This window comes from Lepisosteus oculatus, chromosome 12, assembly GCF_040954835.1.
Source record: "Lepisosteus oculatus isolate fLepOcu1 chromosome 12, fLepOcu1.hap2, whole genome shotgun sequence".
Taxonomy (NCBI): Eukaryota; Metazoa; Chordata; class Actinopteri; order Semionotiformes; family Lepisosteidae; genus Lepisosteus; species Lepisosteus oculatus.
This window is the reverse complement of record NC_090707.1, coordinates 27108370-27134732: the sequence shown is the minus strand read 5'-3', so window position 1 is coordinate 27134732 and position 26363 is coordinate 27108370. Positions and strand designations below refer to the sequence as shown.

Below are 26363 nucleotides of genomic sequence, written 5' to 3'. Positions count from 1 at the left end.
GAAATAAAAAATGTAGATCAAAGCAAATCTAGAGGTAGGGGAGAGAGGGGGTCTTTGTAAAAATTATACTTGAACATTAGAATTATTTCAATGTGTTTGGGGACCTCAAGATCTTTTTGATAAGTTCTGACAGCAAGATATTTCCTCAAGTAATGGGTGCCAGAACTTAATATTTTGCACATCAAAATTACACTGGACTGACACTGAAATTTGTTAAAATTGGCAAATTAAAAGGTAACTGTAGTCATTAGCCTACTGCCAGAATCGGTAGGACTAATTTGTGTGAATTTACCATTTACACTTTTTTGTAATGTTTATCACAAAAATGTCATCACAAATACAAAATATTTTTTTTTATTTCAAGACTATAGAGTGGAACAATCAGGTAGCATAATGGTTAGCATTGCTGCTTCCTGGTGTTGGGGCCCTTGGTTCAATTTCTGGGCTGCTCTCTGTGTGGTGTTTGTATGTTGGCCCTATGTATATGTGGGCTTTTGCTGGGTGCTCCAGTTTCCTCCTACAGTTCGAACATGGAGGAAGCTATTTTTCTACTACTGTCTTAGGAACTGCTAGACCAAATGACTTGAAACATGGAAGTTGTCATATACCAAAATAGTCTTCAAAGTCCCAAGAAGCAACTGTTTGTACACTACAATGAGTCACCAACTATTTGACAACTAAACTCCAAGCTTCGTTGTAATGGCCATCTGGAAAAGACAAGGCATGCATTAACATCTTAGCTTCAGTAAATATGAATAATACACATTCACAATATTTGGGACATGAGCTTCAGATTGCAGACATGGGTTCACCTATAATATTGTGTTCAGTTTTGATCACCATATTATAGGGATGCAAGGAGTTACAGAGCTGTTCAGTGTGAGTTGAGATGAGTTTAATTTGTAAAATAAACATCTATTTCCAGAGAACACTGAAAGAAGACACACACAAGATGCTTCCCCCAGAGTGTCCCAAATTCCAGCAGTGTTATACATTCTAAGTCCAGCTATGGTCACCCTATATTATTACTATGAGTTGGTGTTTATGAAGTTTATGAGTAACCATTACCTATTATATTGGACTCATAGAAAATGGTTCCACTTATGGCACAGTGGCTATTCCTGATAACATTATCCCTTCCTTCAGCTATTCCTGAGATGTCACATACAACAGTTGTTGTAAGCCACGTTAAGTGTAATGACCAGGCCACAGCCAGATTTTTACAATACCATAAAAAGAATATTATAGTTTATAAAAAAATTTAAGAAACAGAAACAATAAATATTCCAGGTCTCAGAATATACACAGACAAACAGAACTAAATCTTCTCAGTCTAGATTTGAAAAGAAGAGCAGACTGAAGTATACAGGATTCTAATAGGGTACATAACCACAGATTTTATAAATAGGATTAACCCAAGGGGCTTCTTCACACTTAGTAGTGAAACAAGGACACATAGTTATAGCCAGAAACTAAAAGTGGATTTATTACGTGAAGAAGAATAGAAAACACTTTTAAATAACAAGTTGTGAGCTTCCCAGCCAAGTAGTTGAGGCTTAAACTGTGTGGCTCTCTTGCTCTCTTGCTGGCTGGCCTACTGTATACTTGAATCATTACCTTTCCCTTTAGACATAAAGGAAGGAAAGTCTTCAATACAACACAATAAGTGTGTTAATATGAAAGCAAAAAGTAATGGAGTAATGTTTTGCCATTCCCCACCTATTTTCAAGTTGAACATTCTACAATATATAGGCTTCATGGTTCTCTGTTTTTTCTGCTTATGCATACTAAATTATCACAAATATATTCTTGGAAGAGTCACGAATGGGAGTGCATTTGTGACATATTGTCACAAATAAAAATAGAAGAAAGATTACAATGTACATAGACCACTTGGCCTTTCTTGCTCATTTGATTGCTACATTTGATTGCTACATAGGCTTCAATGATTTGCAGAAAAATAATCCTGTAGATATACTAAAAGTGAATTATCTTTATTAATACTGAATCACATTATGTATTTTCATGGATTATAAAATATTATGGGCAGAATGGTTGCATAGTGGTTTGCATTGATGCTTCATAGCACACAGGTTCAAGTTTCAGGGTGCTATCTGCTTGGATTTTGTATAGATAGATAAGACTTTATTGATTCTGAAAGGAAATTGAGGTGTTACAGTGGCCCAGCCGAAAACAAGCAAAAACAGACATCAGAGTAGACTAAAAATTAAAATTAAATAAATACAGCAATATGAAATAAAATAGAGAGAGTTAGGTGTTTGCAAAATATGCTCATATTCGCTGTAAAACAATAAAGTATGTGCAAAATGCGAATAGGTATATACACATTGAAAGTACCACACTATAAATAGTATATTAATGCAGTGTACAAAAAGTACAATAGTGCAACATGCTGTCTATAGATGAGCAGATGAAGGGCTAACAGTCCTAGCCTAAGGCAGAGTTATACACCCTGACAGCTGCCAGGAGGAAGGACCTGCAGAAACGTTCCCTTGAACACCGTAGCTGGAGCAGTCTGTTGCTAAATGTTCTCCACTGCCTAATAACAGTCCCATGTAGTGGATGAGAGGAGTTGTTCATGATGGCTGTGAGCTTGGTCAGCAATCTCCTCTCAGCCACCACCTCCAGGGGGTCAAGGCTCAGCCCCAACACAGAGCCAGCCTTCTTGATGAGTGTATTGAGTCTATTTACATCTCTTGCCACGATGCTGCTGCCCCAGCACACAACAGCGTAGAAGATGGCCACTGCCACCGCTGATTCATAAAAAATGTGTAGCAGTGTTCCACACACACCAAAGGACCTGAGCTTCCTAAGTACATAGAGTCGGCTCTGACCTTTCTTGTACAGGGTGTCAGCGTTAACAGTCCATTCCAGCTTATCATCCAGGTGTACCCCTAAATACTTGTAGGATTATAAATACTGCTTGTATGCATTCCCTTCACCTCAAACTCAGCTTTTTAAAATCTGAGCCTTTTCCCTTTCTTCTTCTCTCTTTGGCTCCTGCCTAGAAAACTGTAACTGCCATTGCTATTTACCTATTCCAATCTTTCAGAATTTAAGAATGTTTACTTTGACTTCTCTCTTTCTCATTTTCCTCATGCTGCTTCATTATTCCAGTCTCTACAATGGCTCATAATTTCTATATGTATCTAATTCAAGGTTCCAGTTCTTGCTTTGTATTCTCAATTACTTTGCTACTGATCATCTTTCGTTTAACGTTCCCTGCACACCCCTCACCCTCTCTGCTGTTCCTACTCTTCATCCAGACCTATACACCCTCACACCCCCGTGGTTTAACAAATTGCCCCCTGAAATCAGAATTGCTCAGTTTCCGACCACCTTTGTGGCTTGTCAAGACACAACTGTTTAGGCAGAACCTGTGATCTCTCAGTTCTCAAATAAAACCTTTAACATTAGTGGTACTAATGTTTTACCCAGACTCTCAATGTAATTTGGAAATTGCATGGAAACCTTACGAACAGGGTGTTTATATTATTCTACTGTATTCACATGTAGACATAGATGCCTAAGCAAATAAACAATAAAATACAAATCAAGGATGTAAAATTCCAAGGTATTTTTTCTCTTCATGAATTAGCACAGACTGGACAGTTCCAAACCACTCTTAACCATAAACTTTTTAGAATAAGTAATTAATTAAATGTAGTGAATAGTATATTAAACTAAATGAAATAAAAAGATTTTAAAGGCTGAAATAAATCTACCATAAGACGAAAACATAAGAATGTGAAAAAATAAGCAAATGTTTTAAAATACAACAACATATTAGAAATGTGCATTACTTAAAACAGCAGATTTTCTATAGATCAACATTAAATTGATGCCAGACATATGTTTGGTTAAGATTATTTGATTTCAACACATTTGCACAAGCATGTTTCACAACCATCTATTTACACAAAAAAAATATTTATGTGAACAATAATTCGTCAGAAAGGATCACCAAACAGATAACAATAAAGGACACCAGATATATGCCTTCTCTTTTAAGACTTATATTTTTATGTAGTTCAGGTGGGTAGCTGCGTCAGCATGCGTAGGCTGCAAAGGAACAAGTAATAGGTTTATTCCATGCTGAAAAAAAGAAGAAAGAGAACACAACGTTTCGGCCGTGGAGCCTTCTTCAGGTGTCACACGTTGTGTTCTCTTTCTTCTTTTTTTCAGCATGGAATAAACCTATTACTTGTTCCTTATATTTTTATGTATGTGTTCATGCAAGCAGGGCCTTGTTTTGTTCTGTTTTCAGGTCTGTGGAATGAGTAGCTACAGCACTGTATGTTGTAGCCCTTCGTTATTAATATTTTGTCATGGCCTGTACTGAAGAAATTAGCATTTGTAATTCCAATTTGTCTGATTCAAGTCTTTAAAAAATATTTATTAAATGTTGCAATATAATTACATTTGAAATGAAATACTAACATAATGGTGTGAAATGAAAGAATCTCTAAAACTCTGTTTCAGGTTTAAATGAGAGAAATACGTTTACAAACACTTTAACCTCTTTAAAGAAGGTTATCAGTAGAACACACATGCATTGATTTACTCTGGCCAAAGATAATGATGTTAAGTGTGTTCCTTATTGCTTCTTTCTGCTAATATAAAATATAATCAAGAGATTATATTTAGGCTAAATTATTTATGTTGTGTCAATGCTTAACTATGAAATGAAACTGAAGCGTTTCCCGCTGATATTTAATGGGAATATTCAATACTTATGCCAGAAGTCATTTGGTTCCCTAAAGGATTTGTGCACTCCTCCACAGAAGCACCACTGGAGTATAATGTAATTCAGTGTAATTGATAACACATGTTAAGGCAAAGCAGGGCCTTGTTTCGTTCTTACATATGAATATTTTGTCATGGGCTGAACTGAAGAAAATAGCATTTGTAGTTTCATTTTGTTTAATTCTGTAAACAATATTTATAAATGTTACAAATTAATTACTAAGACAACAGGAGTCTTGATTAAAAATAACCCTTCAATTGATAACCTAATTTATTAATAACAATTTTCGCCAGTTAATCGTCTTAAAACACAAATATTTAGCCTCTTTTCCCGCATAGGTATTGCTCCTGCTTTTGTAACAGTATAACCATAAACGAGAAAAATATGTAATTGTTGTTGCGTTTGGTTAAGTGCAAATTTGTGTGGATTTTCAAATGTTCTCAGTAGATACTCCCTTATACAGTGATAGCCTTACATAGTGCGCTTACTTGATTGGCACTGCTTATACTAAAAGGTGGAGGCAATTTCCAGTATTGTTTAAATGGAGGAATTTAATTTATGTTTCTGGAAAATTTTTTTCTCGAAACCGAGTTACAATTTTCCCGGTGGTTTCAATTATTCCCATTATCTTGTAACGGTCATTTCAGGATTTGATCTTATATGAGCGTGGTTCATTATTTTAAATAAATTAAATTTAAAATGTATTCCATAGAATTAACCAGTTACTTCACAGTCGTATGCCCCTTTGTGTCTAAGGCTTGAAATATTTTAAAAATACGGGTACTTCATTTTTTTGTAAATCTCAACAGATTGGGACGTGACTACGTTTTTTATAAAAAATATCACTAAATACCTTTATGCGTGTTACAATAAAATGATGTAAAAAAAACGGTTAACCAGTACAGAAACTAAGAACAAAGCAGTAATGTAGACAATTTTATTAAGGCACCGACCCACATAAAAAACGAAAATAAAAATCACGCTAATACATGGACGACTTACGATGCGAAGACGTGAAGAAAATGTTCATATCTGATCAAATCTACTGTTGTAAAAACCTCGCTTTGCAATGATTCGAAATCATTGTAGATCACGTTTTACAGTAAAACCAACGAAAATAAATCTAACTATAAATTTCCAGTCTTTTCCCGAAATAATATATACTAATTTACGGATAACATACAAAAAATAACATTATCCCACTTAAAGTTGTTTGCAAAGAAAATGGTTACTCTTTTCGATGACGTAAGTGTCCGAAGTGGTCTGAAGAACCTAAGACCCTCCTCTTCTGGAAAACAGATTCCCCGTTAAATAAAAACCCTCCCTGGAGCAGCCCTTCTCCCATTCCGAAGAGCTGGGGTTTGGTGATTGCAAGGGAAAGGGTTCAGGCCATTTGTCTTGGAAGTTTAACCTTAGGAATTAGATTGGCCGAGTGCTGATCTTTTTGAGGTTACTTTTGCTAGGGATAGCCCTACAAATAACAGTATTCGTGTTCGTGCAAAAGGTTTCAAAACTATAGAATGACTTGTAGCCCTATGATAGGCTTAATAGTTGCGTTATGTTTCAGCAGTGTTGTCCATTGTATGCCCAAACATGCAACTAAAAGCAAAAGGCAGGCTCAGCAAGTAATCCCTTTCGACGAAGCATCGCTTTCTCAGGGTAAGCATACCGTTTATCCCTACCAAAACTGGAATTTGGGTTCTCGCTTTTTATTATTGTATACCATTAAGTTCGCAGTTTAAAATTTAAAGGAGAGGTGATTGACCTGAGTTTTATATGACGATTTATGTTTAATGCGTTGCAATTACTGTGTAATTGGGCAGTTGCTGTTTTTGCAGTTTTTCTATTCGAAGAGCAGTTTATAAAGTAATAGCATCTCTTTTCTAGTAACGTACAACTTTACAGTAAGAAAGCTTGTTAGTGTTAATTTTACGGTGTTACTTTTACTTTTCTGTTTTTTTTTCAGAAAAGTAGGCGTACAAGATGAAGTACCTCAAAACTACGTATTGCCCTGTTTCCAGAATCTTGCCCATAGGTCGACTAAGCTCGAGGGTGTTATTTAACAATAATATGAAAGGAACACTGCGCCTTAAATATCTTTATGGTATAATTGATGAGGGGGATATTTTAACGCATAGTGAAATTGATTTTTCTTTATCTTCTTAGACGGCTGCCTTGAGGGCGAACGATTTTTTAGAATTAACGAACAATGGGAGCGTCCGTACCTGGGCAGTACATTGGTTTGCACTTGTCATGGAAGTAGAGGAATTAAATGCAAAACTAAACCAGAAGGTGAGTTTGCAGGAAGTTACTTTTTCCATAATATAATTACAGTACACTTCTGTAAAACTGGAATTAGAATAGGATATTTTTTGCGTACATCAACACACGGATACAAGGAAAGAATAAATATCATCAGATGGTGCATTGTAACTAAACTCCTAACTGTTCAATGCTTGCTTTCCTGTAGCTGAAGAAACTTGCTATGATAAAATCAATGGACGGACCTATCGCGTGGGAGAAACATATGAGCGTCCAAAGGATGGCATGATCTGGGACTGTACTTGCATTGGTTCTGGCAGAGGAAAGATTAGCTGCACAATTGCTAGTGAGTTTCATGTGGACCACGGTGTTAAAGGTTTTTTGGGCATGTTGTTGACTCTAAAACTTTTAACTGAAATAACATGGACTACTCCTTAATGGCTTGATTTTAAATTAAATTATTAAATTTGTAGTAAAATATACTTTATAATAGACATTACATTACAAACCTTAACTGTATTTGTCCCTTTTATACCCTGTAATAATTTTATTTCTGTATCAAGGTGTTTAGTCTTGCTAGTCATTGTGAAGTTGAATGTATTAAAAAAACAAAGATACTTTGTACTACACACCAGAACCACATCTGTAATGTCTTTGAAAACATAAATATTACTAGATGAAGCTGTTTGGCCCACCTAGCTTGCTGTTAGTAGCAAAATTCAGAATTTCTCAGTAATTTCTTGTAAAAAAGACTTAGGTTCAACATCATGGATGGATTACTTTAATCAGACTCCAACAAGCCTTTGTATAAAGAAAAAAAGTGGTTCCCCTTTTCAATTTGAAATGTGTTTTTTTCTTTGTTGTTGTTTCTGTTTTCCCATGTTTCATGATTTACTACTGATTGTGAACCCAAAGTGCATTGGGTTGAATTTGTGCTTTGGTAGTCTTTTATGTTTAAGACTGAAAACATGCAGTTCTGGACTGATTAGCTTTAGAAAACTGTAATACTATCTTAAATGAAGTCTTAAAATTAAGTAAGCTTATAACAGCTGATGAATTCAACTCAAACATTTAGCTCTCTAACACTCTTGGCTTCACTTACTGCTTCCCTATATTTAGATATGTGTGTGTACTTTTACAGTTTCATAAGTATCTTAAATGTCAGTGTTTAATGTCTTAGATTATATTTTGTTGTGGATGTGAAATTGCACATCTGCTTTAAATGTCATGTCACCTGATTTCGCATTCCTCATTAATTTCTTCTGTAGCTTACACAGTAACTAACTCTCCTATTTTTAATCTGTGTTTTTTGCTGTTTTACTATAGCTATAATCTGAATACAGACCCCTCTAGTACTCCACTAATTATATCACTGTAATTTGAGCAATAATTCACCCCTTTCCTGTACTGTTTTCTGCTCAGCAACATGCATTAACTTGAGTGCCTCCCAACAGCAATTTAATAATTGAAAATAATCCTTTGTTGCAATGATGGTGTCTAAAGCTTTACTTGTAATAGGAGCATGTTTTATGGTCTTAAGTTAGTTCAGTTTTGTCACCATATATAGATGTTTTACATTCGTTTTCTTTATACATGTATGTTTACAGAACATACGTCTGAGAGCTTCCCTCTCTAACCTTTATGTGTATATTTACTGAGAAGCATTAGTTCTGATGCTCATTTTTTGTGCTTTTAATGCTTCAGTGTGTACATATATACTGTACATAGCAAAAGAGGAGCCTATGGCAAATGTCTTGTTTCTGACAGACCGGTGTCATGAGGGAGGACAATCTTACAAGATTGGAGATACCTGGAGGAGGCCACATGAGACAGGGGGCTACATGCTGGAGTGTGTTTGTCTGGGAAATGGAAAGGGAGAATGGACCTGCAAACCTGTTGGTAAGCAGCAGGAAAATAAACATTTCTGGTGGTTTGTAACATAATTATAATGTAGATGTAGATATCTGAAGTTTCCAATCCAGTCATGTTTAGTCTTTTATTAACTAGTATTAAGTTACTCATAGTATCCACTAGAGACTGTTCAGAAGTTGTGGATATTACTCAGTTAGGTACTTAATCTAATTTAACATTAAAATGGTAGGGGGGGAGACATGAACAGAAATACCTAAGGATTCTTCAAGTGTCAGGTACAGTATTTTAGTCAGTTTGTCCTGTTTTTCTCTGTATGGTTATTCCTCAAAGCTCGTTCTTTCGGCCGTTGTCCAGTTTATTTGTCCTGTCTTCTTTAGCTGAGGGATGCTATGACAACACTGCTGGCACATCTTATGTGGTTGGTGAGATATGGGAGAAACCCTACCAAGGCTGGATGATGGTAGACTGCACCTGTTTGGGAGAAGGAAATGGACATATCACCTGCACTTCTAGAAGTAAGCAGTTAGAGCAATTTGAATAAATGCTAATTTCTTATGTCTTTCTTTTAGGGGATTTCTTTTGGACACACACCACTTTGATACATCTAAATATATCGCAAAAACATAGCCCGTATCATTACACATGCATAACTCCTTACAACATAGTCATCACGTATTTGGTTTATGCTGAGAATTGCATTAACCTTGCTATTTATTTGTAGTAATATAGAACAAAATAAAGGAACAAGTAATAGGTTTATTCCATGCTGAAAAAAAGAAGAAAGAAAACAATGTTTCGGTCGTGGAGCCTTCTTCCTGTTGTTTTCTTTCTTCTTTTTTTCAGCATGGAATAAACCTATTACTTGTTCCTTTGCAGCCTATGCATGCTGACGCAGCTACCCACCTTAACTAGAACAAAATAAATATTTGTATGTTTGATCTATGTTAAGGAACCCTTAAATGTTTACCAAGGGGAAGAAGTTGATATTCAGAATTCAAAATATATATTGGGTCTGCTGATAGTAGCGTGTCTAATTTTAATGGATTTTTCAAATCACTCTGCAACTCACAACTGGTAACCCACTGAAGCTAAGCAGGTGTGACCCTGGTCAGTACCTGGATGGGAGACCTCCTGGGAAAAACTAAGGTTGCTGCTGGAAGAGGTGTTAGTGGGGCCAGCAGGGGGCGCTCACCCTGCGGTCCACGTGGGTCCTAATGCCCCAGTATAGTGACGGGGACACTATACTGTAAACAGGCGCCGTCCTTCGGATGAGACGTAAAACTGAAGTCCTGACTCTCTGTGGTCATTAAAAATACCAGGGCGTTTCTCGAAAAGAGTAGGGGTGTAACCCCGGCGTCCTGGCCAAATTTCCCATTGGCCTTTACCAATTATGGCCTCCTAATAATCCCCATCTATGAATTGGCTTCATTACTCTGCTCTCCTCCCCACTGATAGCTGGTGTGTAGTGAGCATTCTGGCGCACTATGCCTGCCGTCATATCATCCAGGTGGGGCTGCACATTAGTGGTGGTGGAGGGTAGTCCCCATTACCTGTAAAGCAATTTGAGTGGAGTGTCCAGAAAAGCACTATATAAGTGTAAGCAATTATTATTATTTCAAATTAAAAGCGCAATCTTACTTAAATTGTCAGGAACATCGGTTTAATTAATCTATTTGGAGTAACTCATCTTTGCGATACATTTTTATTCAGTATACTTTAGACATAGAGCAAAATGGCATGTTAAAAATAAATAAAAATGAGAAGTAGCGTGATATAGAATTTGTTAGGTTTTCAGGTGTTCATTTGTACAGGTTTATCCATTTTCACATGGATTATTGTTAATATGAATGCTACTGGGGTTTGTTTTTGCTCTGCTCACAAATACATCTTTTGCAAAGTTTATAAATATGAATATTTAACCAGCATAAGTAATTGGAATGTATATTGTATAAACTTAACTCATTCTCTACTTATGACAAAAGAATAATACTTGCTGCAGACTAACATTTTTTTTAATATAAATTAAATCTCAAATGAGCATAATATTTCAAAAGGCATATTTTTATCTTTTTGATAGACAGATGCAATGACCAGGATACTAGGACTTCTTACAGAATTGGAGACACCTGGACCAAGACAGACGCTAGAGGCCACATTCTTCAATGCATCTGTACAGGAAATGGTCGAGGGGAATGGAAATGTGAAAGACATGCTTCTCTGCACACTTCAAGCCTTGGTAAACTAGTTTCACATTCAATTTTTAAAGTAATACATTTGTGAAATTTTTTTAAACTAATTTAAATTGTTAATTTTTTTGTAAGGCACGGGTTCTCAAGTGGTTACTAGTGTTCAGACCACTGTACATCAGCCCCTGCCCCAGCCAGAGCCTCCGACAGAGGGAACCTGTCTGACTGATTCAGGTGTTTCTTATTTCGAGGGGATGCAATGGATAAAGACACAAGGAAGCAAACAAATGCTTTGTACATGCTTGGGTAATGGAGTGAGCTGTGTGGAATGGGGTGAGTTGCAAGCATAATCGGTGTTAATTTGCCATAGATTCAGAACAGTGTTTGCTGAAGGGCAGTGTTTGTCAGCCTGTGTATTGTGGCACATAGATGCATCTTCAGATGTTAGTTTGCCAAAAAGTTTGGAAGAGCTGCATATAAGGAAAAAGGTGAATAAATATTGTTCATACTTAGCCTTTATGCAATAACCAAACCAAACGTTTTGTATATACCACAAAACGTGGGAGACAGAAGGATGTTTACATGGGGCTTATATGTGGTGACATTTTTTTAGGTTTGATGGATATATAAGCAAGAGCTCTGTTTCACAGTCATAAGTTCCTGCCAGGATAAGGAATATATGTACTTCAAAGCACATTTGGATTACACTTGAAAATAATGTGAGGGGGGAGTGGAGAAGCTATGCCACAGTTATTTTGTAATTTATGTAAGTGTGCTGTGGGATGGAAAAGATTGAGAAATACCACTCTACAGTTGCAAACTTATTTGACTGGCCTGTAATAGAAAAGTAAACCTTTGGCTTTCAGGTTAAGGATCTATAGTTCTTTAAAAGGGTTTAGTTTGATATTTTCTGCACTGAATAATTTATTTGGACTGAACCGCATGAGTTGGCACTTTGAATGCCCATCTATTTTTTTGTAAAGCTTAAAGTTGCCATGTCTCCTGTTTCACTGGTTGATCTACATTTAAGGATGAGTTGGATACATTAGTTTATTAAGCCTACTGGGGAGGAAACTTTAAAAAATGGCTATTAAATTCTCAGTTATTTGCAGAAGTCACTTTGGATTAAATCATAAAACAAATTAATTAATCTGGTATAAACTCGATTGAGCACCCCTGAATTCGCAAAAGCCCTGGGCAACACCAAGAACAAATTCCAAACCAATAACTCATATCCTTCAGTGCTAGAAGAATAAGTGATAACACACCAGAACTTGTTGCTGCTGAACTATATATGGATTATGTCACTATAAGAACCACATATTTAGGTGAGGATGATAGAGAAAAAATCTAAAATTTATACGTATACACTTCTTCAGAAGAATAGGTGTTATAGGGTTATATACTTGACACCCAAAACAACCAGTTATATTTAGGGCGTAAGTATAATAGAACTACTGTGAAATTGATCATTATAGGTATCTTTTAAAGCATACTCCAAAATTCCTCAAAGGACAGAATGTAAAAAATGAGGATTAAGGCAGAATTTGCAAGGGTAATAGTGGCAGATGGATACAGAATCATTAAGATGATGGTAATACTAAGTCTAGGAAACTATGGCCTAATGATTCGATGGAGATATTAAGAGAGGGGTCTTGAGATACTGCATAAAATGGACCACAATTCAGAGAGAGAGTGCTACTTGCGTAGCTGAAAGAAAATTGCATTGCCAGGAGGTAGACCAAAAAAATTATTGGAAGAAGCAAAAAATTAGAATCGGTTTTACAGGACTAGAACAAAAGTGGGAGTAAGTATTTCACATAGATATTTACAATAGAATACATCGATAACATACTCCTTTGGAGTATACTGCAGCAGTACTGGTAAGTTTTAATGTAACCAAAAATAAGAACCTGGAAGACCTAGGATAGTTAAATTGCTGGGGTTGTTGGTATTTTCCCAGTTATGGTTTGAGGGTTATTCATAGACCCTTAACTAGGATATTTCAACTCCTTGTAAAGGGCAGTACACACAGATTGAAAAATCACAAATGTAGCCCCAATCCAGAAAAAGGTGACAGAACTGAAGTGGAAAACAGTACCAGTCAGTCTTGTTAGTGGTAAAGTTATAAAAATTATAATTTGACCTAAATTAGACAAATACTTGGAAAGCAACAGCATTTTAAGAGACCAGCACTATAGGTTTAAAAAGGGTAAGGTCTTGTTTGCAGATTTCTAGCAAGTTAAGTGAGAAGGACATTGGATATGCTTTAATTTTTATGACGTGATGCGGTTTGATAAGGTCCTTCATAAAAGGTTGATTCTTCAGTTTGAAGACATTACTTTGGATTCCAATATACCCATGGATCAGACTAGTTATAACGCATAGTAATTATTAAAGGGGCATGGCCTCTAACTGGGTAGATGTGAATGCTTCTTAGGCCCAATACCATTCATGATTTATAAATTACAAAACACTAAAGTTCTTGATACTAAAAAGGAGTGAGTGGCAAACTCAAGTGCTTCACACTGGTAGTGGGAGCATGCACTATACCTCTTGAAAGGGTGCCTCAGGAAGAGATCTGGGTGTTTTGCCTTTTCTATATTCTCATGATGGCAACATATAGAGAACATTTGTACAATTTTGATCACCATACTATAGAAAAAAATACTATTTTATATGAACAGGTTGGGGGAGCTTCTTAATGTCTTTAGAAGAGAGATGATATAGAGTAAATTAGATCAGAAGTAAAGAATCCCAAGGGGTATTGCCAGATTCAACCTAGTGTACTGTTTTTCACTTGTTAGTGAAATAAGGACGTTGGTTCACAATTGGAAACTTCAGGGAAATTTTATGACAGAATAGGAAACTCAGAGAATAGTTGGAAAAGGCTTCTTGGCTAGCTGGTTGAGACCCAAACTGTGGTCACCAATGAAACAGCAAGACAAAATTATGGATTTACTTGGCTTCTAGAGTACCAAGCAAGATGGGCCAAATTGTCCTCACTCATCCACACTGATGTTCTTGTATCCACAGATTATTTTAAAGATTATTTTTTTTTGTTTTAGATGGTCAGTCACAGGTTTATGGTGGCAACTCAGATGGGCAGCCTTGTGTTTTCCCATTTGTATTTATGGGTAAGTCCTACTACTCCTGTACTTCTGAGGGACGCAGTGATGGACAGCTGTGGTGCAGCACCTCCTCCAATTATGAACAGGACCGTATGTACTCCTTCTGCACACAGAAGAATGGTGAGTGTCAAAAGACACTATTACAATGGTGTGGTATTTTTCCTCTGCATTAGAGTGAGGGTTAATGTCCAGAAGGAGACTTATTTACGAAGCATACTTTTTATTGGAATTTAAAATGATATACGGAAAGAAGATCATCTTTGGTTTATATGTGGTATATTTATTTTCACAGAATATAATGAATCCTTTTTTTTTCCTGCTCTTGCTCCACTATCCCAGTCGAGGTAGACTTAAGGCTGACCACAGTGGATAAAATAAACCTTCTTAAACATAAATTAGAGATCAGAAGCTATTAGAACTAGAAAGTAAGTTTAATCTTTAATAAAATTAAGATTTCCTGGAGAATGACTTTTTTTTTCTAATTTTCATGACAGTGTTGGTAACAACAAGAGGTGGCAACTCCAATGGAGCTTTGTGTCACTTCCCTTTCTTGTACAATGGGCGCAATTACACAGACTGCACTGCGGACGGAAGAAGGGATGGGATGAAATGGTGTGGCACCACCAGCAATTATGATGGTGACCAGAAGTTTGGGTTCTGCCCAATGGCAGGTAAAGCAGCTAGCAGGAGACTGTTAAAATAGTCTTTTAAAAGAGGTGTGGAGCTCTTTTTGAAATGTAAATGTTTACTTTTGAGACACTAGTAGGATACCAATTGAAACCACATACTTTTAAGACAAAACCTTTGTGTTTCCACACTTTATTGATTTCCATGACATTGTTCACTAAGATGGTGGGGGGTGGGAGGGTTATTCATTATGAATATTTTCAGAGTTATATACAAAGCCCTCAATGTAGTAGGTCAGTAAAATCAACACTTTTTTCAGTGTGTTCAAGCAGTTTGTATTTGTAATGGTGTTTTGCTGTAGCTAGTGTTTTTGTGGTGGTTGTGTTGGCAGTTTGTTCTGGGTTATTTTCTTGCTGCGTAATGAATCGCTACCCAGTACTTTGAGGCATTTTCTTGCATATAACCTTTTCTGTTAATACCAGAATTTATTATTCTATTAGTATCATGAGTTAAAATGTCAGTAAAAACATTGGAGCTCATGCTTGACAAATGAGGTGGTGTTCTTAAGCACACCCCTTAAAAAAAAGTTCTGAAGTATAGTGAAGGTAATGTTTTCCTGGGCATGCATTGCCATCTCTGTAACTGCCTGACTCATCCTTATTGATGTAATTAATGATGGTATTAGACTACATTCTGCTGTTTATAGAAATGTTTGTGCTGCAACATGTAGAAGATTAACAGTAAAATTGAATGTTTTGGCAAAAACTAAAGTACAGCTTTCACATAGTTATGACAAATAGTCCTAATTGTAATGTAAAACACTGGTAGTTGTGTATATAACAAATTTCTTAGTGGTGCTTGCCCATTAGGAGTTTTTATAAAACCATTACTGTATGGCTTTGTAAGAGTCTAGCAAGAGGTTACTAAACCGACATTACTAAACCGATTTCTCCAAAGCTGAAGTCTGCCTGGCATGTTCACAATCTGGCTTTTGTCCATGAATAACAGTGTCCAGATTTCTCTTTACTCTTTGACATACTTGATTCCCCACTGCTCCCCTTAGGGCTTCTGAGTCACATCCTTGATTTCCCTACCACCCTTCTTGGAACATCCTGTCCTTTTAACAGTCATGTCCAAATATCCTGAAACAATTTACTTCTTCTGTATTGTTTGTTCAAATGTTCTGATTGGAATAGTTAAGTTGTATTCAGTAGACCAGTGTTTTCTGCTTTTACTAATTTCAATATGCATTTTATAATACAATTCTAAACTGCATGGAGCACCATTACATACATTTGTTTTCATTTGTATGCAAGATGAACATTTCTGCGGTTGTTAAGTGGCATGTCAGATTTATTGAATGCTGAGTTTCATTTATTTGCAGCTCATGAGGAGGTGTGTACCACTAGTGAGGGAGTTATGTACCGTGTTGGTGACCAATGGGACAAGCGACATGATGTCCTAGGACACATGATGAGGTGTACATGTGTTGGAAATGGACGTGGTGAATGGAGCTGCATTGCGTATTCACAGCTGAGAGGTCTGTCTTAAGATTGGATTACTTTTTTTTAAACAAAGATGTAATGTAAAAGGCAATAAATCTGTTATTATCTGATGCATTATTAGGTTATAAGGTTGTTTTAATCCTATTTAAATTATACCTATCAGAATATTTCTCTATTTTTTCTGTGCTTTAAATAGATCAGTGCATTGTTGATGGCCTGACATATGAGGTGAACCAGACCTTTACTAAACGTCACGATGAAGGCTATATGATGAACTGTACATGTTATGGACAAGGCCGTGGCAGATGGAAATGTGATGCTATTGGTAGGTTATTTTTATGTGTAAGATATTTTTTTTTTTTCCATTTGGATACATTTTAAGGCTTTTATCTGATAAACCACTTCATGATCCTTGTAAAGTCTTGGTCACTGTCAACAATTTTGTTTGTCCCATGTCTGTGAGGATTTGTAGTGCTACAGCACAAAAAATAGTGGAAAAACAACAAACCAAATCAAAAAGAATAAGCACTAGAAATTAAATTTAGTACCTCATTTGTATTGACCATGTGCAGTCATAGCTGAGGTGTACAGTCACTGGTTGAGGTATTTACTTAATGGCTGCCTGCATTTTCCCCAGGTACAGAGGACTGGGAAGTATTTTTGTACATCTAAGATCAAACAGGATTCGAGCAAGCACTGCAATTGAAATACATTTTCCAGTAACACCTATTAAGTATGCTGGGAATGCCATTTCCAAATTCATTTTATACCAAAATTTAAAGTTAATTTTAGAAGATAAGTAAAGGTTTATTCTGGAAAGAGGGGGAAAAAAGAACCACAACTTTTCAGCTGTGGAGCGTTCTTCGGGTGACAGCCGAAACATTGTGGTTCTTCTCTTTTCAACTTCAAATAAACCTTTACTTGTTCCTTTGCAGCCTTATGCATGTTGATGCAGCTACCTATTTGAACTAATTTTAGAAGATGTCAATTCATAAAATTCAATATTTAAGAACAGCAATGCTGCTGAAACAAGGAATCCCCTTTTTGCTTGGTTGACCTTAAAGGTATTGATCCAATCTGGCTTCTAATTTAACATATGCTTTTATGTTTTCATTATGGTAACACTATACATTGTTGCAAATGCATCTCAAAAGTAATTGTCAGGATTCAGATCTCTATTATGTTTTAAGATGACCCCTGGGCTGCCCCAAAGCTCTTTCTTTTTCTGTGAATATTCCCAAAATGAAAAGGTATCCCAGGTAGACCTACATTTAATTCACAGTTAACCACCTTTTTAAAATGATAAATGACCAATAGCAAGCAGTTTGTATAATCCTTAAATTTTTACAGAATTAGTTTATTTAATTGTTATAGAACTATACATTTTAGAAACCTCTTGAAATACATCCTTCTTTGCACAGTAGGGGTCTATAACAGCCAAACTTGCATATAACCATGTTCACCCTTTCTGTGTCAAATGTACTACATATGATATACTGTATGGTTAAAAGACTCGGGTAACCCTCCCTATAGTGATTAGCTTTAGCTTTGTTAATAAAAACATTGATTAAAATAACAGTAAACAAACATCAGCCTTTCTGATGGGTGGTTGCTTACAGCTATTATTCTGATTCATGATTAGCACACCCCACTGTAATTTAAAAGGCCGTAAAACTGACAATGAGTCTATAAAGTCATCTCCAGCCAATCGTTCACCAAAACAGAACCAGGAACATTTGTTACAACACAAAAACATTGAAAAGTAATGGGTACTTGGGCAGGGATAGGCTCACTCACTTGCTAGATTTATCCCGCAGTCCTAGACAGTTGCATGGCCTTTGGTGGGTTTCATCCCACACTTCTTCCATGTGAGACCGCATTTGTCAGACTGAATCACAAATTTGTGTTAAGTTTGCAGATGTAGGGACTGTACTGACAAAAGTTAACTACTTAAAGCGCTTTGAGAATTTACTTTTAAAAGCACTATAAACTTCTGTTATACTGTATTTTTAGTACACTATATCCAGCATATACTTAAAACTAGCTCATATTGATAATAGTAGCCTTAAAATTTGTTTTACTTGTATAAAAACAGGAAAAATCTTGCAATGGGAGAATTTTTTATGCAGCCAGATTATTGGTATGTGTCCACAGCTGCTCCTGCACATTGTGGAAATCAACAACATCATGGATATGTTTTCTAGAGCTATACTTTGTAAACTGGCAGTAAAACCTGTATTTATTCCTTAATTGAAACAGTTTCATTTTTTTTAAAGTTTAACCAAATACAGGAACTCAATCTCTGGGACTTGTGAAGGTTTTCATTGAAATAAGATGTTTTGCTACTGAACATGTTAATTACAACCATTGGAACAAGTTTGCAATATTTCAATTATAGGGTTTCAAGTACACTGCTCAAATGGCAATTTCTGGGGCAGATAGTATCTCTTTGCAGTTGAAATGAAATGGGAGATCTCGTTTGCACAGAACAGCAGGAAAGCAAAACATTGTAGTGTGAATACCATTAGAGTTTCTTTGGTCTGGGAACAAATTTAATCAAATTTACTGAGGAGAGCGGTAAAATGGGTAGCTGCTGGTACAGCCATCAAATTTATTTCAGGATAGTAGACTGTAAAAAAAAAAGTTATACATGTATATAAACAGCTTTTTATTTATCATTGTAGACCAGTGCCAAGAACCAGAGACTCGAGTGTTTTACCAAGTTGGCGAATCCTGGGATAAGGTTATCCATGGCATCCAATATAAGTGTTACTGCTATGGGAATGGAATTGGAGAGCTTAGCTGCCTACCTTCTCAGCCTCACAGTGGTAAGGAAGCTCCTATACCTTCTATGTCACCTTTTGGGGAAAACTTAAAAATAAGTGTTTGGTTTTACTTTTGTTACCATCAAGCCTTCATCAAATACAAATATTTTTTTAAACATGGAACTTTCCAAGTATAAAAACAAGTGCCTACCAGGGAGGAGATTTATGATTAATTTTTACAGTAACATTACAAGATTTTCAGTAACATCCAACAGTATTTAGTCACTTTATTTCAAATACGGAATAAAATCTACTAGAATACTTGTATTACTATTCTCAAATGATCAGTTGAGAGCTGTATTACTTTAAAGTGTTATATTGGAGGAAGGGCTTTGTTTGCTCCACCCTCCTTCCTTTTATTTGTTTACCCCTAGGGATCTTAGATTGCCATAATAGGAGGTCACAGCAGGGAGTTACTTTATTACCCATGTTGACTTCTTTCTCCCTGGATTGTGCTTATATCTTAAACATTTGCTTTTCTTAAGAACAATAGTTTTCACAAAGAATTCTGATCCTGATTTACAATCAAACGTTTTAAGCTAAAATTTTAAACATTCATGAAGCCTATTTACATGTCTTTGATCATGTCATATTGCTGAGGATAAACAAAAAGTGGATACATTTCCAAAATTACTAGTGCTGGTAAATTACTGAAAATTAGTTCCGACTAAGTGGTGGTTAATAGTGGAATGTTATGCACTTCTAAGTGATATTTAAATACTGCATACAGCGAATTTGGCCTATAGGTTGCAACCTATGTAATTAGGATAAATTGAGTCCAGATTCCACTAAGGTACAGAAGAAAACCTTCATTTAACTTGTAATTCAGGGGTGGTGAACCACCTTTAGGTTTAATGCTATTCATATGTCCTTGACAAAATAAATATTTCCATAAACTTTTAATCAGATGTTAAAACTGATCATTTCTGTTAAGTGGTTGGTTATTATAATAATCTCTTACACTTATATAGCCCTTTTCTGGACACTCCACTCTAAGCACTTTACAGGTAATGGGGATTCCCCTCCACCACCACCAATGTGCAGCATCCACCTGGATTATGCATTGGCAGAACGCTCACCACACATCAGCTATTAGTGGGGAGGAGTAATGTAGCCAATTTATAGATGGGGATTATTAGGATGCCATGATTGGTAAGGACAGATGGGCAATTTGGCCAGGATGCTTGGGTTACATCCTCACTCTTTTCGAGAAACGCCCTGGGATTTTTAATGACCACAGAGAGTCAGGACCTTGGATTTACATCTCAGCCCAAGGACGGCGCTTTTTTACAGTATAGTATCCCCATCACTTTACGGGGGCATTAGGACCCACATAGACTGCAGGGTGAGCGTCCCCTGCTGGCCCCATTAACAAATCTTCATTTCGGTCATATGTTGATCCCAGAAGTTTAAAAGAGGTACCAGTTGAAAAGAAAAGCTTGTGATTGTGATAAGTTGTAGGTAGCTTGGTGGGGGGGTGAACAACCATTCATCCTTTTGAGAGTATTAGGAAAATATGAATAATTGGGCTCCATCTATTTCATAGGCAAAGGTATCTTGAATTCTAGAATGTTTAATATTGTGTAAGATCATTGTTGTACATCTACAAACAAAAGATTGCAGTTAATTTCACCTTTATGCTTCCAAGATGTGTATTTGAATAACACATTCAGTGGTTCAGTACATGCAGATGGGGATCAAATATGCTCAATATGAGCGAAGAGATTACTGTTAATGTAGAGGTATTTAATGTGTAGTGGAATGGCAAAGTCGCAATATACCTTTACTGCATTCCAGTTGTGTTGAAAGAAAATTGTGAAAGTTTCTTACTGTTGCTATTTCTTGGCTTAAGGAAACTTGATAAAGCTTTGTGAAAATATTTAAAACTAGTTTACTTCATGAATGTTTGTATTCAAGTAGAGGCATTCCCATCTTAATGTTAAGGTAATGTTGCCCTTTGAAAGCTATTCGTATATACTTAATTCAGTTAACACATGGAGAATAGTTTATGGATTGTAAACATTTCACTTTAAATATTTAAGACAAGATTCATCACTTGAGTCTATTTTTTTTCTTTCGTTTAGGCACCTCTGTGATTTCCATTGCTGAAGCTGGTAATCCCAATACACGTCCTCTCCAGTGGAACTCGCCGCAGTCTGCTCACATCGTCCAGTACATCCTTAAGTGGAGACCGGTACAGAATGCAAAATTTAAAAATAAGCTTGCATTGCCTATTGCCTTGTTAAGCTTTCTTTTCCGTTTATATTTCAACTTCAGAACTTCAAGGATTAAAAACGATCATATAATCTTTAGTTTTTGTAAGCGTTTAAAGTTTTAAATCTCTGATTTTGATTTAATAACCAAAAGATGGCTCTTTTGTGAAAAGTTAAACCTTACACCAAAAGCCCAGACAGTTGCTGGAACATTTTATTTATTAAAAGTAAATAAAAACACAAACCACTTTTTTTTACTTGAATTAGCATCTAAATATTAGCATCTAAATTTCTTTTACTGCTAGTGAAAATGTCAATGAATTGTTTGAGCTAATAGGAATTTAATGAATGAGAAACATATACTTAACAGTAAATGAATATTAATATTCATGTAAGAATAAAATGTTTCATGCTGTAAAGCAAGCTCCAGCAGTACTGGGTGATTTTAGTATAACTTATAGGAGGTTCTAGAAGGGCTAAGAACCTTAAAAACAAATCACCGAGGCTTGATGGCATTTTTCTAGTAAGAGTAATATTCAGTAGACTTCTAGTTAAGAAATTTCCGTTCTCTCAATGGGAGTGGTACCCAGTATACAGAAATGGTGGCAAAACTGAAGCAGGAAGCAACTGACCAGTCTCATTTCTGTTTCTGGTAAATTTATGAAAATATTAGAGCTAAATTAGATGAATACATAGAAAACAAGGAGAATTTAAAAGATAGAGAACATTAGTTTAGAAAGGGAACTATAATTCTCCAAGAAAGCAACCAGGAGATTACATAAAATTAAAGCATATGCATTTATATTTCTAAAAAGTGTTTATGAAGGTGCCCCTCATGAAAGGTTAAGTGTCATAGTAATCCAAGGTAATATATTTAAATGGATCAAGAACTGGTCAACAAATAGGAAACTGCTGTTATCATAAGAGGTTTCATTTATAAGCTGCAGGATGTTACACTGTCTTGATGTCTTCAAGACACTATGGAGAAGCCTTAGTGAGAAGAGTAACAAAATATGATTGCTGATCTCAAAAGACTAGTGTGTATGAATGGATTAAGGGAAGTAAATATCTTCAGTGTAGAACAGAGAAGGCAATGAAAAATATTCTCATTTTTTACAAAACATTGACCTCCGTACATTTTGGAAAGTATTACTGTTTGTTCATGTTGTGTGTGTGTGTGTGTGGTTAAGCAGTCAGAACTTTTGATGTAGGCAATTTTGTGCAACAACATCGGTCATCACCTTTTTTGTAAGAACATTTACTGTACTACTGCAACACAGGACTGTTTCAAAACTGTCTGGCTCCCAAGTCATTTGTGCTGCATTACTGAATAGTAAAACACTTCAATTCCTCAAAGAGTCAGAAGAAATGGCTTTACAGTTTTTTTTTGCTTTAAATTCACAAAAGAACTATCTGAATCATTTTTAAAGTTCACGATATCTCCTAAAAACAGAAAAATGGACGTGTTCTCTGGAAGGAGGTGGTTATTCCTGGACACCTCACCTCCTACACCATTGAAGGCCTAAAGCCTGGCATCACTTACGAGGGTCAGCTGATCAGTATCCTGCGTTATGGACGGAGAGAGGTCACACGATTTGACTTCACCACAACATATGGATCCTGTACGTTGATGCCGATACAATCTATAAACTTCTGCTGATTTACAGAAGAGAGAATAAGATTTAAGATATTTGTTGGATTGGACATTAAAAATGCTTTCTAAAATGTTACCATGATAAAGTTTGGATTTCATTTTAAGCAAACTCCAACTGATTTACAGATTTAACACTTAAAGTGTATGTGGCAATAAATCATTCAAATTTAATTTGACTATCTTCAGTGCCATGCCATATGTCCATTTGGAATGTCTACTTATCTTGCTTGCGCTTATGCTATGGACAGTATTGTTTGGGTGTGTTTTTTTTTTTAAAGCAAAGCAATATTGGACTGTTTATACCAAAAGGAAGAAAATCGTGAAATACAAGTAAATGAAAAGCAACTGAGTGAAAATTGTTCATTTTAACATTTGTGTTATTAAATATACCTATCATACTGAATATACATATTTTGCTGCTTTAGCTGCAATTTGAAAAGAAAGCTGTACTTTAGGTAAGGGGACCCTTTATGTTTTTTTTTAAAACTAAAAATGGGTCATTTATTTGTATCAGATTTTCTGCTACTGATTCTATTTGTTTTTATGATTTAATATTTCATGTTTTTGTTTTACGTTCCTCTGTAGTGTCCACATCGGAGGGTGAGACGACACCTCCCCCCCCTGTGGTAGATACTTCAGAGTCTGTGACTGAGATCACTTCAAGCAGTTTTGTGGTGTCCTGGGTGTCTGCTTCAGACACTGTGTCAGGTTTCAGGGTGGAATATGAGCTCAGTGAAGAAGGGGCTCAGCCGAAAATCCTTGGTAAGAAATTTTAAATTTGCATTACTACTTCAGAAATGGGAATAGGTCTTGTTAGTGTTTGAGCTCCAGTGGGAGACACTGATTTTGTCTGCTCTTTCATGTTTGCAAACCAGTGTGTTTACTGTCACATTATACCTACAAAGCTATTATTTATTATTTTTTATTTAATTCAAATAGAAATATGCTGTTATTCACTTGAGATAACCTCCTTAACTATTTAAGTGACAAAAGATCATTTGGCTTTTTAAAATGAGTTTTGCATCCAGAAATGCTTATAAATGCTATTTAAATTACAACTTATTCAGTTTAAAAGTGGCACTCAGAGATCTGGAAAACAAGGTTACTTTTTGGGAAAACTGATAGTTTTGTGAATTAATTGGTTTATTCCATTTGAATGTTTTTGTTCAGTTAACATGATAATGTCAAATCATATCAGTTCAATAGAACTGACATTATCCCTTTTAGTCCATTTTATTCTGTTGATTAACTTATCGATTATTGACTTATTGATTAACTTGTTAAATAACCAATTTAACTTTTCTCTCAGACCTGCCTCATACTGCTACTTCTGTCAACATTAATGACCTGCTGCCTGGTCGTAAGTACATTGTGAATGTGTTTGAAGTCACAGGGGAAGGGGAACCCAATCTCATTCTTTCTACCACCCAGACAACGGGTAAGCAGAATTTTTAGATTCCTTAATAATTAAATTACATGCCTTTTAGATTGAGTGTGAAGATGTAGTTTTTCTTCAGCTCCTGATGCACCATCTGAACACCTTATCGATGATGTGGGAGAAACCTCTATTGTCATCAGATGGTCCAAGCCCCTGGCTCCTATCACAGGTACCAGAGTTATTGGCTTTTGTTGCACTGTCTGCATTTAGGTGTAAGTTTAAAAAATAGCAAATTGGCATTATACACTGCAGAGAAGTCAATACTATGTATCCATGTACATCTTGTGCTAAAATATTACAAAACAAATTCTAATAAGTTGTAATTAACCTTTAAGCCTCTAAGAAACATAATTTGGACTGTGATAAGCACTTCAATCTATTGTTCAGATCTTAAGAGATTGTCTTTATTTTTTAAGGATATCGTGTGGTCTACACCCCTTCAATCGAAGGGAGCAGTACTGAGCTTACACTACCTGAAACAGCCACCTCAGTAACCTTGAGTGACCTGCGTCCTGGTCTGCTCTATAACATCAGCATCTATGCAGTTGAAGAGAACCTAGAGAGTGAGCCGGTCTTTATTCAGGTTAACACTGCGGGGGATCCATTGCCAGGTAACATTGCAGAAAAAATTACTCTTTCCCTGGAGCATGATGTTGATTTTGCTATAGACTGAAGTTGTGTGCCTTTTATTCAACTTATTGTATGTGGAAACTTATCAGAAGCTTGTCCTAATTTTTATGATTTCATACTGAGGTGGTGGTGGGGGTAAACTTGTACAGACATCTCTACCATTTTTATGTGCTTTGAGAAGCCATGTTTAAAGGCTATAAAAGTTTTTTTTTTTTAATATTGGCCTCAAAACAGCTTAGATATTTAACATTGCACTAATAGTGGTGCTACATTTTCAGAAATGTTTCATATAACATCTTGATGTATGCTGTTTTGAAAAACATCTGTAATAAATATTGCAATTCAGCACACAAAGGAACTTAAATTTTTAATAATTTAGAATGAAAACTGTATTTTGGAAAATACCAAACGATCTTGTGTCGGTATACAGTGCTGGGAAAGTTTGCAAACACTTGATCTTTGCATATTTAAAACCTAAAATGTTGTTGGATCTTAATCTAAGAGGTAATAATAGAAAGCTTTATCCAAATGATAGAATAAGCTGAATTTTCAAATTAAAATGCAATTAAACATTTTCTGTAACTGTTGATCAGTCTCACATTGGGTTTTGTGGATTTGGCTCATTCTGCCTTGTATAACTCATTCACATCTGTGACATTTCAGGGCTGCCTCTCATGGCTGTACTTGAAACAAGCTGTCCATAACATTGCAGGGGGGTTTTGGTTCAGTCTTTGACTAGGGCATTGTAAAACAACATTTCTTCCTCTGCTGCCATTCTTTTGTGCGTTTAAGAACATTGTCTTGCTGCAAGTCCCACTTTCACTTCTGATCAATGCCATTCTCTAAGATCTTGTGATACAATGCAGAATTCACAGTTGTCACAGATGGCAAGCAGTTCCAAACTTCCACCATGATGTGTGATGATTGGAATGATGTTCTTCTGTTTGACAGCAGTTTTTGGTTTTCTCCAAGCATTTCTCATTGAGTTCTATTATTGACTTGCTTGTTCAAAGAGCATTGAAACATAGTGTTTCAAGTAGGTAGCTGTATCAGCATGTGTAGGCTGCAAAGGAAACATGTACTTGTTCCTTTGCAGCCTACACATGCTGATACAGCTACCTACTTGAATTGTTCACTGAATCCTTGTGGATTATTTATGTGCTCTTTGGTAGACTTTTGGGTTGGCAGCAGTGTTCCTATTGGAGACCAGTGGTTTTATACCATTCTTGTTTAGTTGTTTTCTGACAGTTGT

General features: G+C 36.0%; 1 protein-coding gene across 3 annotated transcripts in view; it reads left to right on the top strand.

Annotated features, from left to right (window-relative positions):
- The first annotated feature begins 6107 nt into the window (after window positions 1-6107).
- The window catches only part of LOC102684349 (fibronectin), a 59189-nt gene continuing 38933 nt past the window's right edge, over window positions 6108-26363 (top strand). For all 3 annotated transcript variants that reach the window (XM_015359189.2, XM_015359188.2, XM_015359187.2), the window contains exons 1-18: window positions 6108-6427; window positions 6935-7060; window positions 7239-7376; window positions 8798-8929; window positions 9280-9417; window positions 10980-11138; window positions 11224-11421; window positions 14157-14339; window positions 14714-14890; window positions 16231-16386; window positions 16548-16676; window positions 19036-19179; window positions 21261-21370; window positions 22843-23011; window positions 23629-23805; window positions 24353-24481; window positions 24561-24650; window positions 24898-25092. In XM_015359189.2, coding sequence (XP_015214675.2) covers window positions 6289-6427; window positions 6935-7060; window positions 7239-7376; window positions 8798-8929; window positions 9280-9417; window positions 10980-11138; window positions 11224-11421; window positions 14157-14339; window positions 14714-14890; window positions 16231-16386; window positions 16548-16676; window positions 19036-19179; window positions 21261-21370; window positions 22843-23011; window positions 23629-23805; window positions 24353-24481; window positions 24561-24650; window positions 24898-25092 — 2689 coding nt within the window. In that variant the 5' untranslated portion in view covers window positions 6108-6288. The remainder of the gene's footprint in view (window positions 6428-6934; window positions 7061-7238; window positions 7377-8797; window positions 8930-9279; window positions 9418-10979; window positions 11139-11223; window positions 11422-14156; window positions 14340-14713; window positions 14891-16230; window positions 16387-16547; window positions 16677-19035; window positions 19180-21260; window positions 21371-22842; window positions 23012-23628; window positions 23806-24352; window positions 24482-24560; window positions 24651-24897; window positions 25093-26363) is intronic.